The sequence below is a fragment of the Tympanuchus pallidicinctus genome, unplaced genomic scaffold (assembly GCF_026119805.1).
Source record: "Tympanuchus pallidicinctus isolate F22 unplaced genomic scaffold, pur_lepc_1.0 scaffold22, whole genome shotgun sequence".
Classification (NCBI taxonomy): Eukaryota; Metazoa; Chordata; class Aves; order Galliformes; family Phasianidae; genus Tympanuchus; species Tympanuchus pallidicinctus.
In genome coordinates, this window is record NW_026294739.1 from 15,449,673 (window position 1) to 15,468,335 (window position 18,663).

At 39.0% G+C, this 18,663-nt stretch overlaps 1 protein-coding gene across 1 annotated transcript; it reads left to right on the forward strand.

Annotated features, from left to right (window-relative positions):
* The first annotated feature begins 140 nt into the window (after positions 1–140).
* On the forward strand, positions 141–17,553 carry KNG1 (kininogen 1). Its single transcript, XM_052685536.1, has 10 exons — positions 141–411; positions 3,614–3,724; positions 4,715–4,799; positions 7,159–7,331; positions 8,989–9,096; positions 11,354–11,435; positions 12,269–12,441; positions 13,671–13,778; positions 14,680–14,769; positions 16,349–17,553. Exons 1-10 carry the CDS (start codon positions 217–219, stop codon positions 17,051–17,053), a joined length of 1,830 nt encoding a protein of 609 aa, XP_052541496.1. The 5' UTR covers positions 141–216; the 3' UTR covers positions 17,054–17,553.
* The last annotated feature ends 1,110 nt before the right edge of the window (positions 17,554–18,663 follow it).

The window sequence follows — 18,663 nt, forward strand, 5'->3', positions numbered from 1 at the left end:
TGGTGACCACACAAAATCTGTTTAGAGGAATTCAGAAGTTTATTTGCTGTATAAACAGGATATGATGAGAACTAACCAACCCCAGCAACCCGCTCATTTGTTTACTTTGGTATTGGTCCTGTAAAATATAAGAGGTGATTAAAACCTTGTCAGGCATTCCTTTTCCCTTTGCTTTTTAAAGAGCCTTCTAATGCAGGGGACTTTTTTTGTCCAGTTATGAAACTTTTTGTTGTTGTAGCACTCTGTTGTAGCTTTTTTTCTGCTAGAGCCACCCCTCTCCCATTTGAATTTTTGGACTGCGATGACCCAGATGTCTTGGAAGCTGTTGACACAGCACTGCAGAAATACAATGGAGACAGCACTACTAGTAATCAATTTGCTCTGTACATGGTGATGGAAGCCAAGAGAACAGTAAGTAGACTTTGCAAAAAAACCCATGTTGGAATTGTTTATTCACTCTGAATCAGATTTGCTCCATCTGATTCACAAGGGATAGCAAGTGGGGCAGCAAAGTGTCGTGCAGAAATATTTACCAAAAAAAAATTAAAGAAATGGCTCACAGTAAGATACTTGTACTGTGACAAGCAAGGATGAATACTATGTTCTTATCAGTGGAACTGTGTGCTGGTGAATTGCTTACTAATGCAAGGACTAAAAAGCAAATAATAGAAAACTTATACCACTAATACAATTTGTCTTATTTGTCCATCCAGTTTCCTCCTTTCTGTTGGAAATTTTACCCCTTTCTGCCATCATTAAGATTTTTCAGATGGATGGCAAAGCACACATTATAAAGTGGATACATTTTGACTTGAGAAGAGCTAGTATCACAGGCTAAAAAAAACTACTTGATAAAATTCCCCAATGCTGTGAAAAAACTGTTTGTGAATATTACTTGATTGACACTAGTCCTGAGTCACAGATGTATATAAAAGCAGTAGGTGATATTTTAGTCAAAGAGTGACAGTTAAAATTAGAGAAGAAATAAAGAATGAAATGTGATCTCTTGCCTGCAGTCCTTCAGCACAGAGTTACAAAACAAAGTTAATCTAACAGAGTATTTACCTCTGAGACGCACACCAAGATAACATAACCGTAATGACGACAAGCATTGCTTTACTTGAAAATATCAGCAGCTTTTTTCTATTGGATCTGAATCCCAGTGTCAGACAGAATATTTTGTACTCCAGAATCACAAGACGCTTTGATTGACCCAATGGAAAGGGGACACAAATTGCTAAATGCTTTACAGTAAAGCACCCACGTCTCCTGGCACCTTCCCTCTGGTTTTCCTGTTATCAGACTGGGGTGATTTTAGCAGACAAAGACTGAAATTTGTCAAAGCCTTCATATAATTAAAGAAATTCATACTCCCATGGTCTTTATTGACAATATAACAATAGCTAAATGCACACTTCTTAATACCACAGCTGTAAGATCACCTTCCTTTCTGCTTCCTTGTATTGGAGCCATTACACAACCTCCTTATCCGAAGGATAGATATTATTTTCAGTATTTTGTCTTATGTTCTATTTTTAAGAATACATATTTAATGCAATTCCTGATCATCTTTCTCTCAATATAGTGCCCTTTCTTGAAAGATCTGAGGTGAAAATCAATTATTACTTGAGCTACTGATCTGGCTGATGCTGAGGAAAAAAAAAACAAAACAGAAGGAATCTGCAAGAGAGAGTTGTTCATATTCTATAGACTTTTTCCAGAAAGAGCACAGATTTTACTCATTGCTAGTCTCACAGCGCTGAATGCATTAATTAAATAGCTGGTTATTATATATTCATGTACATTCATTATTGATAAGGTAATAAAACATAAAAGCTGACTGGTGGAAGACTGAACCTGCCCCAGTTAAAGGCATAACTGTTCATAAAAAATAACGACATGAAACAACAACAAATGACACACAGAAAGAATGTATTTTCTCATGAGTTGCATTTGCTCACTGAACTGATTTACTCCAGGTTACAACCGTTAACAGACAGCAGGGTTTGGCTCTTTAAAGCCACATCCCAGACAGTATAACCTGGTGCAGTTCCATAAATGTCAATTTACACCTGCTGAGGATTAAGTCCATTATATTTTTAGAGATCTTTTCATCCTGTCTTACAGCCTGCAGTCATCACATCATACTTCTACTTTCTGTAGAGATGTAGCAACGTATAACAGGAATTGAAAGAACAAAAGATAATTCTGTCCTCACCTACACAAGCATACATTTAGCATACTCCACCCATGCTAACTCAGCTTCTCTTTCTTGATACCATTAAGACAAGAAGTATCATTTGGTTATCCTCAAGTGATACAACTGAGAATTAACATTAAACTACAGCAACTGTGCGTGTTTGTATTTGAAAAAGTACACTGACAGAGCATTTTTAGTGGCAGTAAACCAGAACTTGTCATTATTTAATCTCTGAAGGATGAGCTACAAACCTTGCAGTGTATTAATGTTACCTGTTGGTACAGGGCTTACTACTCAGTTTATTGCGAGGAGAAAATGCCCCCTTATTTAACAACATCAGAAGCACTTGCACTGGTCATGACAAACTTCAATAGCCTGAAAATCTTAGGGGATTTGTGAGACCATCCCCAAGAGCAGCACAGCCTTTAACACCTGTAAGAACACTGCAGGAGCAGCCAAAGGCTGCCTCAGAAGCCCTCTGCCCTTTTCACCTAGGTATGCAGGGCAGCTTATTTACCCTCACACCACAGAGCACAGGCAGTCTGGGGACCACCAGGCTGCTCCACAGTTGCTGGCTATTGCTACCTGTGGGAGGCCTGTAGGGCTGTACATAAGGAGAATGGTACATAAGGAGAATGACAGATTTGGGAGGAGAACAAGTGTGAGAGTGAGGGAACTGAACAGGAGCACAGTCCAAACTAGTAGTTAATTATCCAAGCAGCAGACTAATTTGCTTATTTGGAATATGCTTGAATGCAAATATAAAACCTAATCACTCATGTCTGTTTCTTAAAGTCCTAGATAAAATATGTTAAAGCATAGGTAGTAGGACATACCATATTTATATTCACAGGTAAAGACTCAGAAATATACTCAGGTAATTTCTGAGAGGGAGTGATACATGGGAGACCTTTCGCAGAGACCAGCAGCTAATCTGAAACCATAATATAAAACATAAGGTAACCAATGGATAGTATTTGCTCTTCACAGTTCTTATCTTTTCACTGATGTCTTGATTTATCACTATGCAAATGGTGACTTGCTGTAAGATAAATAACTATACAGATGTTGTGAAGCATTGTATGATCAATAAGTATACAGAGAAGTTAGGCTAGTAAGATTATCACATAGGAAAAGATAATCAGAAAGAAATGAAAAGTGCTCAGGGGTGCCGTAGGCATGCAAGAAACTCCACGAGAGGAGATTTCCAGTGAGAGAGAGCCTTCCTCAGTGGCAGTCAGCCCCTGACTGGTTAGGAGAGGTGCAGCCAGGCTCCTCCCTTTCCATCACACAGCTGCATTGCCTTCACCTGTGTGCTCCTGGGGCTGACTCAGTGCTCGCCTCGGGCCATCAAGCGGAGGTTCAGGCTGTGACTCAACTGTTCCCGTACACTTGCATATTGTTTTTATCCAGGTAGGTCCTGCCAAACAATTGCACGTGAAATATCAGGTACGAGAGACCACTTGTGCCACTGAGGAAAACAAACTGTGGAAGGACTGTGATTACAAAGCATCTGCAGAAGCTGTAAGTATCTCTCCTCTTTAAAACTGCCCAGAACAGAAACATCAGGATAACGACCAGGACTTTGCTCTCCTGGGAAAAAAAAACAAAACAAAGCAAAAAAATCATGGAAGAGAATTAACTTTTGCAGCTATGCTGTTTTTGATAGTTTACAGAAATAAAGTATAGAAGAGTTTACAACCCTGAACTTAACTACCATATTTGTGAATTTACCACTACAGACCTGAATTCCAGCAGAAGGGATCATTCTAAATCTTCAATATGATGATTCACAGTAAATCCAGCAGACGGTACTCTAACAACAAGAATGGGCTATCAAACATCCTATTGCTCGTGTGTAATGGAAAGTTGCACAACCAAACCAACCAGATTGGCACCAATAAAAACACTGACATGGAAGCCACTATGGCAGAGCATTTACCAGAGGGTGCTTAGCAGTGCAAAGCCCATCTGGCTTGTGCTATTAGAAAGCACTTAAAAGAGGAGGTGCAATCAGGCTCACACAGCATGCAGGAACACTGCAAATCCCCAGCAGAAATCATTGTCATTTCATATTGTACAGAAAGCATTAAAAAAAAAAAAAGTATTGAAGAGGGATCACATTATTTGAAGCAATATGAAATGTCATGATTGCTGGTGCACATCTTGTATCAGCAGAGAGGAACACAATTCTTTAGACTTCATTTATGAGAATGTGTTCATTTCCTTTATTCTGACAGCAAAATCTTTAGTTAATTAACACTTATCAACCATGATACAAAGCAATCTTCTAAATAAATTGCTCAGTTCATTCTCTGCTCTTCTAGCAAACAAGACAGTTGCTTTTCCAATAACAAAACAGCAAACTTGACATCATTACAAAAGAACATATGAACTTGTTCCCCAAACTCAACTTGCAACTGTCAACTTTGTTCAACAGCTGAAAGAATGTACAGCACAGTATTTTTTTTCATCAACCAATCTTAAGTCAAATATTGCTGTATGTATTTGCAGAAAACAGGAGAATGCACAGCTCAAGTTCACATGAATAACGCTGAAAAAATAAGTAATGTTTCACAAGATTGCAAAATTGTTCCAGGTAAGTAATTGTTTGGGGCAGCATCCATAAAGTACATAGAAAAATAAGAATGGGAAAAACATCACGCTGGGACTTTCCAAAAATTTTAACACTAGGAGTTCCTCACATTCTATTCAGACATTCATAAATCATCTTTCAAAAGTAACTGCATTTTAAAGGTAAAAGTTTCACTCCACTGGTACGCACACACAAGCTAGGTGTCTCGTGGGTGTGTTGTAAGTTTCCTTACACATGGGAAATGAAATGAATCTGCTTAAGGCCAAAAGCACATCCATAACATGGAAACTAGATACCCCTTTCCACACTTGAAGTTTCTGTCCTTAATTAACCAGGTATGAAATTGCACCAGAAATTAACTTTCTCCAAGCTGAGAATGACTGCATTATTTCTGTTAAAGCTTTTCAAAACAAAAATTTACTCCCGAATGGGGAGGGAGCAGATTTAAATTTAAAAAAATAATAATCAGTAGCGATAGAATTATGTATGATAAACTACAACATCACTTAGATCCTAACAATGGAGAGTATTAGAGTTTTACCTTGCTTGCCTATAAAATATTCATATAAAACTTACATTTGCATTGTAATTCTCTTCATCAGAAATGGGTCACATTGTTTGAAAGCTTTACAACTGAGACATTTCTGTAGCTATGGCTAGCATTCATGTAACACAAATCTCAGCTGGTTTTAAAAATCCATCTAACTGGTAGCACGGAGCCAAGTGCACGTTAACTACAGAAATATTTACCACAACCTTCTAATTGTTAGACAGCTTATATTTGTGGGTTTGTTTTCATTTGATCCCCAGCTCTCTTGATTAAAGCTGTAGTGTTGTACCTACAGCCAGTGTCTTTCCAGGAACACACACAAATTCATGCTCTGCTACTGCAGAGGCCACTGGGTTTCCAATTAGTGGGGCAATGGTGACATCTAGTTGCCAACTGAATGTGTGTGAATCTCACAGAGAGAGCATGGGAATCTGCATCTGAATCTTTATTTAAAAAGCTAAAAAACAACTGCCATGAATTAGAATTACATATTCAGCCTAAGAATTTCAGCTTGTTACACAACATAGCAACTCTGAAAAAAGCATGCATGTTTGTTCAGAATGTAAAGACCATAGTCCTTCTGGCTCTGGGCATACTGCTGTCCTGTATCACCCCATTTTCAGGGAGTAATAATTTTTTGTAGTGCATATATGGCGTTCATTGCTGAGTCAATAGCCAGGGGCAATAAGTGATGCTAGAAACATCACAGGCTAAATTCTGATCGAGTGCCTCTTGGAGATCTAAGACTAAATAGCATTGCTTACACTGAGGTATTCCACATGTACAAAGAAGCCAAATCAAATGCAAAGGATTCAAACACAAAGAGTTAAGCAATAGACTCTAACTGGTGAGGGACTTTCCCTTCATGTTAGGGAACACAGAGTTCAGCCTTCTTGGTGGAACTGTTTGATCATGCTGACCCTGGATTGATTCCCTGGCTGATGCAAGCAGGCATAACGCCATTAAAGTCAATTTATGTCAGCTGAGGATCAGGCACACAAATTTTATTTCAATTCCACAGAGACCACATATTGTCCCAAGCTCACTGAATCATGAAATTAATTTATGTACTGAACTATAAAATTAATTTATGAAAATCTAATCCATGATTACTAGAAAGGAAAGAGAGTTAATAGGATTAGTAGTAAGAAACAGAAGTTTGAGCATCCCATCAAACTTGCCTATCGACAACCAATCCAGTTAGTTATGCCTGAGAGTAACACCAAGTGGCAGGTGGCAGCTGAAGTGACTAGCAGGGAGAGCTCACACAACACAGCAGTGCAATGACAGTTCAACTACAGTCCCTAAGGAGCTCTAAGTCAGGGCTGTTCACGTGGGTGAGCCAAAAAGCTCCTGCCAAAGTCCCCCTCCTGGAAGATGGTGAGGACAGCGAGCAGCTGCACCCAGCAGGTGAGCTTCCAAGAGTCCAAAAAACATCTCTTTAGCTGTGACCTTCACTGCTTTTCCCCTAACTGCATGGGGAAGGCCCTTCCTTAGCAGTGTCAAAACTACCTGTAAGGTTTTTAATGGATTCAGTGACTCCTGAATTCATCTATTCCTCTGAATTAAATTTGCTGCTGGACAAAGGTTTCATGGATGGCCCCTACCAGCACACACAGAAGCCTGTATCTAAGTACAGTGAGGGTCTCTGCAGGCCCTGAAACTAAAATCTGGATTTTGCTTATCATTCTGCTTAAAAGCAGAAAAGATTCTGGCACGTTGAACCATTTTTCACACGACTTAACATGAAAAACTAAAACCTGAGGTTTCTTAACATGAAAACCTGCCTTTTTTTGGTTTGTTCCTTTGCAGTTCAACCAATGATACCATCTACTCAGGGAACCTGTCTTGGATGCTTTCATTCGATACCAAGTGACAATTTACAAGTGTTAGAAATTCTGAAAAAAGCCATTGTAAAGTTCAACAAGCACAGTGGTGAAACTGTCCTTTTCAAACTTGTGGGAATAACAGAAGCTCAAAGACAGGTCTGTATATGATTTTTTTTTCTCCACATTTTTAAAAAGATATTTTGGTTATGTAAATGTTTTTGATGTTAAGTGATATTTCATGATAAAAGCATATAGAATTCATATAGAGCACAGACCATGTAAATAACTCTCTTCACTTACACAGAATCAAAAACTGTTGCTGGATTTTTAGAGCTATCAATTTTATGAAGGCTTTTTTTCTTTATCTGCAGCTACAACTAACCAGTGTTCAGCACCAGTTTATTTTTATTCAGTGCTGACACAAGCACCTTGTGTCATCTCAGATGCTCTAGAGTGTTCCACTTGGCTTGTCCATGAAGCTCCAGCAGGAACAGATCTCTTCTAGGTTTTGTGCCAGCTTGTGCAGATGTCTCTCATACTCTACAGCCTCTCAAACAGCAGAAGGCACCTACGTGTTTGCAGTGCAATAGGACCTGTATGTCAGTAGCTGATATACACCACAGGGTAGGTGAGCCAGTAAAAGAAAACATGCATAAGAAAAAAAGCAAGCTTATTGCTGGCTGAAAGATTTCTGCACAGAAGAATATCTGCTTTGCAAGTGAATGCTCAGGCTGCAGAAATTTCTGGTACTGCAGGCAGTGCTTATTTCCCCATGAAAGGTTCTCCTATGGATTGGCATGATGTTGCTAGAAAGCCAAGTTTCCAATTTGCTTTTTAAACAGTATATAACTCAACACCAACTACAAACCCTTTTATTTGTGTATGTTTTTACTTAGCCAAAAAGCATCGAGTCTCACATCAATTTGACCCATGATTAAATTCTGACGGTCCTTTATTTACTGATGGCAATAATTCTCTTAGCTGAAAGACAAGCTTACACAACAATTAAGTCTTACAAGCAAATGTCAAAGAGACTGCAATTCAGCAGCTCAAAAGAAAACTATCCTGACACTTGTGCCTAATGGAGACTAGTCACAGCCCCCTGCTTTAACTGATCTAGAATAGAAAGGGATAGAAAGTTTATCTTTGATTCTTTCTTTCTCTTTTTTTAATCTAATACTACCTGATCCAACACTGTGACATGGAGAGATTTTATAGATGAAATCAATAGCTGCAGTGAGGAAAACAGAAGTACTTCCTGCAGAGAAAATGAAGGGAGGTCAAAGATCTGGACAAAGCAAGGGAGGGGGAAAAGGCCCAAAGCAGACACAATTACAAGCAGATGACAAACACAGGACACTCAATAACAAATGATGCCAGCAGTGTAAAGTTACATTATTCAGATACTATTTTACTATGTCACATACTTAGGAACACAGGAACTGCCAAGCTGTATTAGTGTAGTCATCCATCTAGACCAGCTTCCTGTCACTGGCAGTAATAAGTAACAGATACTTCGGAGGAAAGTGCATGAAACCATGCATCACAAGGCTACAGGCTTGCCAGAAGCAGAATCTGAATATAAGCTGCATTTCTAATAACTACTTGACTTAGTTTACTTTCTGTACTGCAAAGACAACGTTTTTTGGTTAGCTCATAAATACTGTATGGCTCAATGACTGCAATGTGATTTGATGGATGGAAGAGGCTTAGAAGGGTGGTTTTGCTTTCTTCGTTGATTGCATTCAGTAGTGGAACTTCAAAGTTTGTATTAGTTTACATAATGTAAATATCTCCTAAATATCTGTTCCAGGTGGTAGCTGGATGGAATTACATAATTAAATATGAAATCAAGGAAACAAATTGCTCCAAAGACCAATTTCAAGATTTAACTCACGAATGCAAAACCACTTCTGAAGGTGTAAGTAATCTTCACAACCTACTTATCACAAAAATGTCATATTAACAAATAACGGCTGAGATCTGACTCAAACATGTATTTTACAGTCTTGCTTAACTTAGCTAATGATGTTAAAATTCAGGCTTACAGATAACCATCTATTTATGCAGTTCTCTCTTGAATTAGTGACTAAGAGTGAAATGTTTGCAGATTACTCCATTGAATCTGAAGTCTCATCCTAATAATAAAACCCTTAAGAAATTCCTATTCAGAGAGCTGTTCAGACACAAAGCAAAAAGTTACAGTTAGCCGTTTTCCCAGCACAGAACATTTCCTAAGTAAGTAGCTGAACTGCTACCTATCTCTACTAAAGCCCAAGTAAGAGAGCTTCAGAAGAGCCTTATTAACAAATACGCATAATCTAGACCGATAGCGCCACAAAACCAAGTACTTCCTTTGTTGCTCTGACCTGGAACAGAATTAACTGCACCAAAAAGAGAGCTGCTCTCTCAACCAATCTCCCTGGACCATCTCACCAAGGAGTGAGACAAGTGCTTGTGCCAAATCCAAAGCAGGAACGTGCAGCCATGGTGAACAGCGGTGGTAAATGTGAGGGAAGGAGCCACAAGAGCCCGACTCCCATCTGCTTCAGCTGTCGTGGAAATGTGTGGTTGGACATTACATTCCTGCTAGTAAATGACTCCCTAGAGGTCTCAAAGACATCACTGCATTTCTGAAGCATTGAACAAAAAAGGAAAGAGTCACAACACTGTAGTAAATAATAGGAGACTGAGAATCTGGCTAGATGAAACAAAATTCGCTGTTAGCAATGCTTGTCCTAAAACATTAAGCTAGTTACTTATTTTCTTGAGCCTGAGTTGTCCAACCTGTCACTGGGAGATAATGGCTTCTGTCCATCTCGCATAATCCAGGTGAGTTACCACCTTTCCATTCTGATTTGACCACAGAGTGTCTGTGAGACTGGATCTTTATCGATGGAATAATTAAGCAGCCAAAACTAAGACAGCAACTAAGATCAGCAACTGATCATCTAGAGATACTATTAGAATATGCTGTTCCAAAATATTCCACTCCTTAGAATAACCAAATTCCACGAAAGCTGCTTGTAATCTACACCATGCATACTATTCATTCTGAAACACAAGAGCCAGAACTGCACCCTGTATTCAACATGTGTGTGAACCACAGAGCTGGAATGGGCCATAATGTCACTCCTTCTCTCTAGCCTAGATAATAAACCTTGATATTATTTTTTCCCCCATTTTTCTAAACCACTGCTAGGCAGATGTTTTCATAGATGACACTTTCAAGTGCATCATAACCCTAAGATCATGAATCTATCAGCTCAGTGCCTAACGTGAAGTCAGAACTGGCTTCTCCCCTGTGCATTGCTTTACATTTCTCTACATTAATTTCCTTCTCCCAGATCAACATCTAACATCCAGCTCTTGCAGTCCTTTCTCTATGAGACTAATCATTAATCCTTTGCTATTTCATGTATTTTAACTGAGTATTTATCCACATAGGGGCCTTTCCTCTTATTCTACAGTTAGTTTGTTTCCTTCAGAGACTTCAGTAAGAGACTTCATTGAAATCTTTCTGAATCTTTATCAATGTCAGGTCTCTACCAATTTTTGTGATGCTTTTGAAGCAATCTGCAAAATACAACTTTTGTTTACAACCAATTCTGATATAGTCGTGCCAATTAGTTCTTTCTTTACCTTCTAATAATTTGAATAGTACAGATATGAACCTTACAGATCTACAACATTTAAAAAAGAACAGGATCACATTTTTTTTTTATTTCAGCCTAAAATAGCAAGGCAATCTTAAGCACATCATCTACCACAGCTCCCCTACAGCACTTGGGTGAATACTGCAGGCCCAGAAACTCGGTAATGTTTGATTTGTTAGATGTGTAATCTTCCTTTTGATCTTTGGAGTTTAAGACAAATACCAGAGCTCTGCAAAAAATTGGATTCTGGTTTGTAAACTTCTCTCTTTCCTTCTGTAATGAATACATACAATAAGTCACTTAGCCTTTCTGTCACAATTTTATTTTCTCTAAGTAACTCTCTGAAACCCTTATTTTTTGTCTCTGCAAACTCTGCAAAGGCTTCTTGCTCCTGGCATATTGAAGGAAGAAATTATCAGTAGTGTGGTTGACTCATTCTGTTAGTAAGAACAGTGTGAGCTTCTTCATTGCTTCTACACACTAAGCAGCTGGTTCTGTTTGTTTCTTTTGTTGTGACTGCAGCGTATAGGCAAATGTGATGCCAAAGCATATGAAAATCTTCGGGCAGAGATTGTAGATATTGCAAGCCAGTGCAACCTTCCAGGTATGTAATTACCACTAACAGTACTATTACAATCATAAAATAATAGGTAAGATAAAAATCCAAGAGATGAGAACTGATAATAACAAGATAAAGCAATTATTTTAAGATGAAAGCTGCGCTGCCTCTTAATGAAGTCTTACTGTACAGTTTTCTTTCACTTCTATAAATATTTCATACGCTCTATTTTGCTCTTTTGAAAGGCAACGTCGACAAAGGCCAAAATTGGTAATTCAGCTACCAATACTATTGTTTATTTCATACTGCATAGTTACACTTCATTTTGTTATATTAGAAGCTTATTTTTTTCCTGGTAAGTAAGCAACTTAGAATTTCTAAGTTCATTACAATCTAAGCCACAGATTGATTTCTTATTAATGTTTCCTGTCTATCTATGTTTCTTAATGCTTCCTGCACCTATCTATTTGGAGACATATTCTGGCAGTTTCAGGGCTTTATAACAGGGAGTCCAGTATTACCCCATGTACGTAGTAAGTGCTGCATTCTCAATTGTTACTCATTTGCTTGTTTTTGTTCAATAAATGTCTTCTCTGCCTTTACTTGCTAGCTATCCACATTCAGTATATACAATTCTTGTTTGTGTGAGAGAGCTGTACTTATCCAATGCAACACCAGGCGCTGATGCAGGGCTCTTTCAGATAACCAAGGTACAACATTGCTGATCATATGAAATGCAAAGATATTTTGGTTTAATTTGGTAGACTCAAATCGGAAGCGTGCCAGAAGGCAGGGGTGTATAAATAACTGGTTTTCCCTGCCTATATCTAGACAGAAACCTTTGCTCCTTACGTCTGAAATCTGTCGGTTTCTTTCAGCTGAAGAAGTGGTAAATCCTCCCACTCGTGTTTGTGCTGGTTGTCCAAGTGCCATCCCAACTGACAGTGCAGAAGTGAAGGAACTACTGAAGGTTGCTGTGGAAAAGTTTAATTTAGAGACCAATGATGACTTCTACTATCAAGCTGCAGAAATAGAATCAGCGACAGTTCAGGTTGAGAGTTTCTTTTCCTTTTAAATCTAATTCTCCATATAATACAAAAATGAGGAACAGACATGGCATCGTTACAGGTCTAAACTTAACATTTAGATTTCAAATAATATTTTTCTCTACACATTGATACACACAGTAACTGAGATATTTATGCACTTTTTCTTGTGAAATTTTAACCATTTTGGCTTGGATTTAAAAATCTCTGGCCTCTTGATTTTTCTTTTTTCTTTTCTTCTTAAAAGGGGATTGCAGAAGCATGGCAAGAAGGCTAACACTGTCTATCCGATTTCTATATCTCTACCCCACTTTTTAATCAGCCTTAGTAATATTCCATAGACTTTTGAAAATAGAGAAGATCTATTAGATAGAACTACCCACTTGATCTACCACACCAAAACTCTGCGAATTATTTCAGCTGTTATCTACCCTGCAGTAGCTGTAAGCTCTAAGAAATGGAAAGAACTGAATATAAAACAGGGGAGTAGTTCAGAAAATGCCGTGTTGGGAACTTCTCATGAGCATAACGGGCACCGCTGGGGCAAAAATTTCTGATCAGCTCATGTTAACTCACTAACAGTAAGCATCTTTTCATCTTTTACATATTTTTATCACTTTTCACATAATGATTAATATTAGCATACACACTTTTATAAATTAGACTGAAAGAATTTTATGTATTTTTCTGTCTCTAAAGCAAGATACATTATCTTGGGCTCTGTAAAAATACTAAGAGAACTTGTACCAGGCACATTCTTCAACCAAAACAGTTTCCCTCCTTAATATATTTGGCAAATATGCTCATTTTCAACTGAGTCTGCTCACCACACACTTCATTTTACTCACATTCAATTCTTCTTACATCATATTTGGCTCCTTACAGTGGTGTCTCTAACGATTTCATTTGTTATTAATTAAATTATGACAGGCATCCAATAAAACAAAGCCAAAACTGTGGACCTGTTTTTCTGACCTTTCTGTCTCCTTCAGTTTCTGTGTTGGAATTTCTGAGAATGGGAACAGGAATAAATAAGTAAGTTGATTAGAAGCAGATAGGTTTTCTGTCAAACATTTTAATGTTGTTCTTAACATACATTGCCCCAGGGGGTCAGGACTTGTAGACTATAAGTCATATGAGCCTGTAGTATAAGCTTGTAGAAAACCATCTCTGCCTCTGAACTCTTTTCAATAAAAATGCCTTTATGACAAAAGGTCTTCTTGCTAATTTTTAGGTGGTTGCAGGACAAAACTACAACCTAGTATTTTTTGTCCAGAAGACAAACTGCTCAAAAAAAGAATTTGAAAAGCTTAATGAGGACTGTGAAGCCACAACAGACAGTGTAAGTAGTGATGATGTTGCCAATGGTAGTGTTTCTAACAGGCAATTCCTTTGCAATCTGAAACATACACAAAGTAAACTCGCATTTGATCCTGGTTTCTGTTGCTTCAACAACAAAAACTTCCAGTGTTTGCGACCCCAAACCAGTGACAAGAGCATTAAAACAGGAAGCTTGAAGTAACTCAGTGTAACAGTGGTATCGGCGCTCAATGCAAAGCAAAAGGGACTTTTCTCTGATAACGAAGAATCAAAGAAAGGAGGTGGCTGTGATATGAAACGATGTCAATGCTCCTGCATCTGTTGCACTTTCAGTAAAGAAAAGTGAGAGATTTTAGTGTTCTCAATGTGCAAAGGAATTATGCTTCTGGAGTATATGCTGCTGATAGTGGGGAAATCTGCTTTAGACACTAGAAAGTAATGCTGATTGAGCCAGAAACCACTGATGAGGGAGCTGCTGGGAAAGAGAAGGCTCTTCATTTTCACTCCTTTTTCCCACCATGTGAACAGTGCTTATCTCTAAGAGCTAAAAACTGTTAGTGCAGCTGGCATTACCCAGAAAAATAAGAAATACCTCTCACTGTCTCAATTTCCCCATCTTTAGTAGGGGTAGTATGATTAACAAGCAGTGTTTGTTAGGAATGAACATTGTTGGGCACAAATCCAATATCCAGTTCAAAACTGCAGTACAGTGTTCACAGAGGCATCCTAAGAGGTCAAAAAGCTAAGCAGCGATCTGTCCCAGCATAGATTTCTCCATCATTAAAACCGATTCCATATATATTCAAGTAAAACTCCAAGTATTTAAAAGTATTATTAAGACGTAAATTTTTTTGTGTGCTGCTCATTCATGTTGTTTGATGTTTTCTAGCCTTAACATGCTGGTTTTGATGTTTTGTCCACAGCTACCACTGCGCTGTGAAGCACAAATTTATGTGGCCCCATTGGAGAAAAAAATCATCTCTCAGGTTAACTGCTCTCAATATCAGCTAATGGTATGACAGCTTTTCTTCACTACCCATCATCACTAGGGGAGGTTCAGACTGGATAAAAGAAAAAACACATGTTAACAATAAGGGTGGAGAGGCACTGGCACAGGTAACCCAGAGAGGTGGTGGATGCCCCATGCCTGGAGACACCCAAGGTCAGTCTGGATGGGGCTGTGAGCACCTGATGGAGCTGTGGGTGTCCCTGTTCAGTGCAGGGAGTTGGGCCAGATGGCTTTTAAAGATCCCTTCCAACTCAAACAATTCTATGATTCTACAATAAAAAAGAGGAGACTTAGATAAATGTTAGGGGGAAATTTTTCTCTCAGAGGGTGGTAAGGCATTGGCACAGGCTGCCCAGAAAAGCAGCGGCTGGCCCTCCCTGGAGGTGTTCAAGGCCAGGCTGGATGGGGCCCTGGGCAGCCTGATCTAGTGGCTGGGAACCCTGGCTGAAGCAGCAGGTTTGGAACTAGAGGATCTTATCGGTTCCTTCCAACCCAAGCCATTCTTTGATCATAAGCGAAGGCATACATTAATTTCTTCATCCATTCCAAAAGATCCCGTTACTAGCCATGAACATGGGCCAGTTTGAGAGCTTCAGAACACAACATACATTTTTCTTATTGTCAGAACTTCTTTAGTTCCGATTATAATTCTGATGATTGCAGGTTGTTAGTTTGGGTTGTTTTTGTTGCTGTTTTTAATAAATCCAGAGATTCCCATGCTCCCCAATCAAGAAACGAAGATTGAGTGAATAAAGTGAGATTGATTAACCTGCATTTCCCATTAAGCAACTTGCAGCACTTTCGTAATTATCTATTCATTCTTTATGTATCAACTAATAAATGGCTCCCCTTTTTGTCTCCCTTAAAATATTGTGTCCACAACTTCCAAAATTAGCTCCAACCTGAAGAGCCCCTATTTGCAGTTAGATAAGGGTCAGGCACAGGTTGACAGAAATGACACACATTTTTTTTCACAGGACTGTATATCAGCCACTCAATCTTTATTTTCCAGTGGAACTGATGGGGGAATAGAGATTACTCAAAAACAATCAAACATTTTGTAGTGTCAGCGTTAACCTCTGAGTATTTTTTCCAACAGTCCTATGGAACATATATGTCAAATGAAGAAATAAAAAATTGAATAGCTACATTTCATGTGACAAATCAATCCAGATCTAGGGTATGTTTCTGCACTGAAACTGTCCACAGATGTGTCAAACTTCAGTATGAGTATATCAGAATGCTATACTTTAACATGAGCAGGGATAATCAGTCATAGAAATGAACCGTATTGTTCATAAATTAAAACAAACACATACGTTCCTCTCTGTAGTTTCACTCCCAAGTGAACTGGCAGAATTTCAGTGATAATTTGCTCTTTCAATATACAGCTGCTAAAATACTCCAGAATTACTGAAGAGGACGTTTGTTTTCATGCTTATTACAGACACAAAAGATTATTAAGATCGCTTTGAAAAAACTGATTTTGACCCATCTATTGCAATGAGGTTTTGATCTTGCCAAATGTGAAGCCACTGCTCTCATCCATGTACCAACACAGCTATTACTGCATTGTTTTTCAGACCGCGATGGTGAGAAGGCCTCCAGGATTCACTCCTTTACGAAGCTTTGTTCAACTACCACAGGTAGTTGGAACTCCAGCCTCCAATACAAATGAAGGAGAAAGTCAAAGAGCAGGTGAAGAAATAAGACAAGATGACAGACAGGGACCAGATGGCAAAGTTGAACCTGGGCACAAACACAGGCATAAACTTAGGCACGGATTGAAAATGGATCATGAATTTGCCAAAAGGCACAAGCAGGAAACTGACTGTGGGCCCAGGAAGGGCCACAGGTGTGGACATAGAAAACACATTAAAAATGGTAAACACAAACATCATAAACCTGAATCTTCTGAGGAATCCAGTGAAAGGGTTTTTAGTCCAAAAGAAACCCTCCCATCATCTGCTGCTGAAGCAGCATTAGAGCTCCTCAGTGCAGAGTTTGTAAGGACAGAAATCGATACTCCTACAGAACCAGTGTATTCTCCTGATATCTCTTCATTTAATGGGATGCCGGAGGATCACACAGAATCTCCTCTCCCCAAGTGCCCTGGAAAACCTTGGAAACCAATTCTGGACCTGCCCATTCCTCCCAGCCTTCCCAGAGAATTCATGAATGAGGATCTCTTGCCTTCCGTTGCAGAAAACATCGACCTTACAACAGAAAACCCACCACCCCCCCAAAATGAAGGGATGAGCTTTGATCTTGCAGATGCATTAGAATAATTCAAGCATCACAGGATCCTCTCCAAAAGCCCCACAGAGAAAACCAGAGAATATTTGCCTTTTGAAATATATGAGATCTAAGAGGCAAAAGCTCCCATCCAGTTAGCTGAAATACTCGAGTTGGTCATCAATGCTCCGTGTCTGCTTAACTGATGCACATCTGGCAAAAACGTACATCAGGCATGGCACCAATGATTCAGAAGCTGTCCAGTAAAGGGACTGGGCAAATCAATAGCTTTCAGCCTCCAAAGTCCCAGTCACAACCATCACATCTGCCCCGTGTTGCTATGAGCACACAGCGAACTACTGCGTCAAATTTCACTATATTATGTTTAAAAAACAAAGAATTTTGCAGATTACATGAAGAATTTCAACCAAATATGCACAACACAAAATTAAACCACTACAGAGCAAGGATGCCTTTCTTAGATATCTGAAATTACATTTCTCTAATTTCCTGGAGCGAATCTTTCGAAGAGAAAATAAAATAAAGGAACCAATTTTACTTGTCAATTTTTTGACTCCAAATAACATTGCCACCAGTCTATCATTAGCAGCCTATTCTGTTGAGCCAGATAACAAGGAGAGCTCAGAAAATGCTCAATAAAGCAGCTCTGTTATTCCATTAGCACAGTATGTTAACTACACAGCAGAGTTCTGATGACAGAGATCTGCATGGGCAGAGGTGCACAAACAGACAGCAAATACTTAAGCGACCCAATGTTTGTCTACCCTCTTCCATTCTAAGAATGTGTTTAATTCAGAGATTGGGCTGAGTTTTCTATTCCGTGTCTCTACCAAATCCTGAGTTTATGGTGGAATACATTGACTAAAAAAGCCGGTGGTTCTGGCAAATGAAAACACAGCTTCACCACGTGTGGATCTGCAAATTCATTCAGCTGGAAAAATGCTCTACAATAAATACACAAATAACTGATTTAATGCTACATTGGTTCACCTGCTAGAACCACTGCCTGCTTACACATGGAGTTACTGAAAAGGTCAGGTGCCACAAATGGTAAAGCTTTGATGCAATAAAATGGACAGGGGTAAAGAAAAGAAAAGCAAGCAGCAACTTAACAGAAAGGAAGGACACAGAGAAGGGAAGGGCCAAGAGAATGATGGTGACAGCACTGCCAACAAACGAGAGGATGGGTGACGGAAATGGGAGATGGGGCAGAAGGCAAAAAAGACCTCTGCAGTAGTCATGAGAGAGCAGAGCCCTACAAATCACAGAACTGAACTGAACTCAGACTTTCTGAACCTAAACATTCCCCATTATGCTTCTCTTCTCCCGGTGCTGGGTTCTACAGAAGCAGACATGCTCTGTTCTGGCACTGCCCTGGATCACACAGCCATACAGTGACCAAAAGAGCTCTGCCTGGTATCTAAGAAGCCATGAAATCTATTATTAGAAAAATATCTCTGAATATAAATTCAGCCTGGTTACACAAATCTAAACGTTTCTGTAACACAGTTTAAGTGGCCATCCCACAGATGTATACATGTTATTTGTCAGGACTGCTGTTACATAATCAGAAACATTGTCCTTTCTGAAAACAACATTAGCAGTCTGTAAGAAATCAAATTTAGCTACAGCCCCGCTTTAA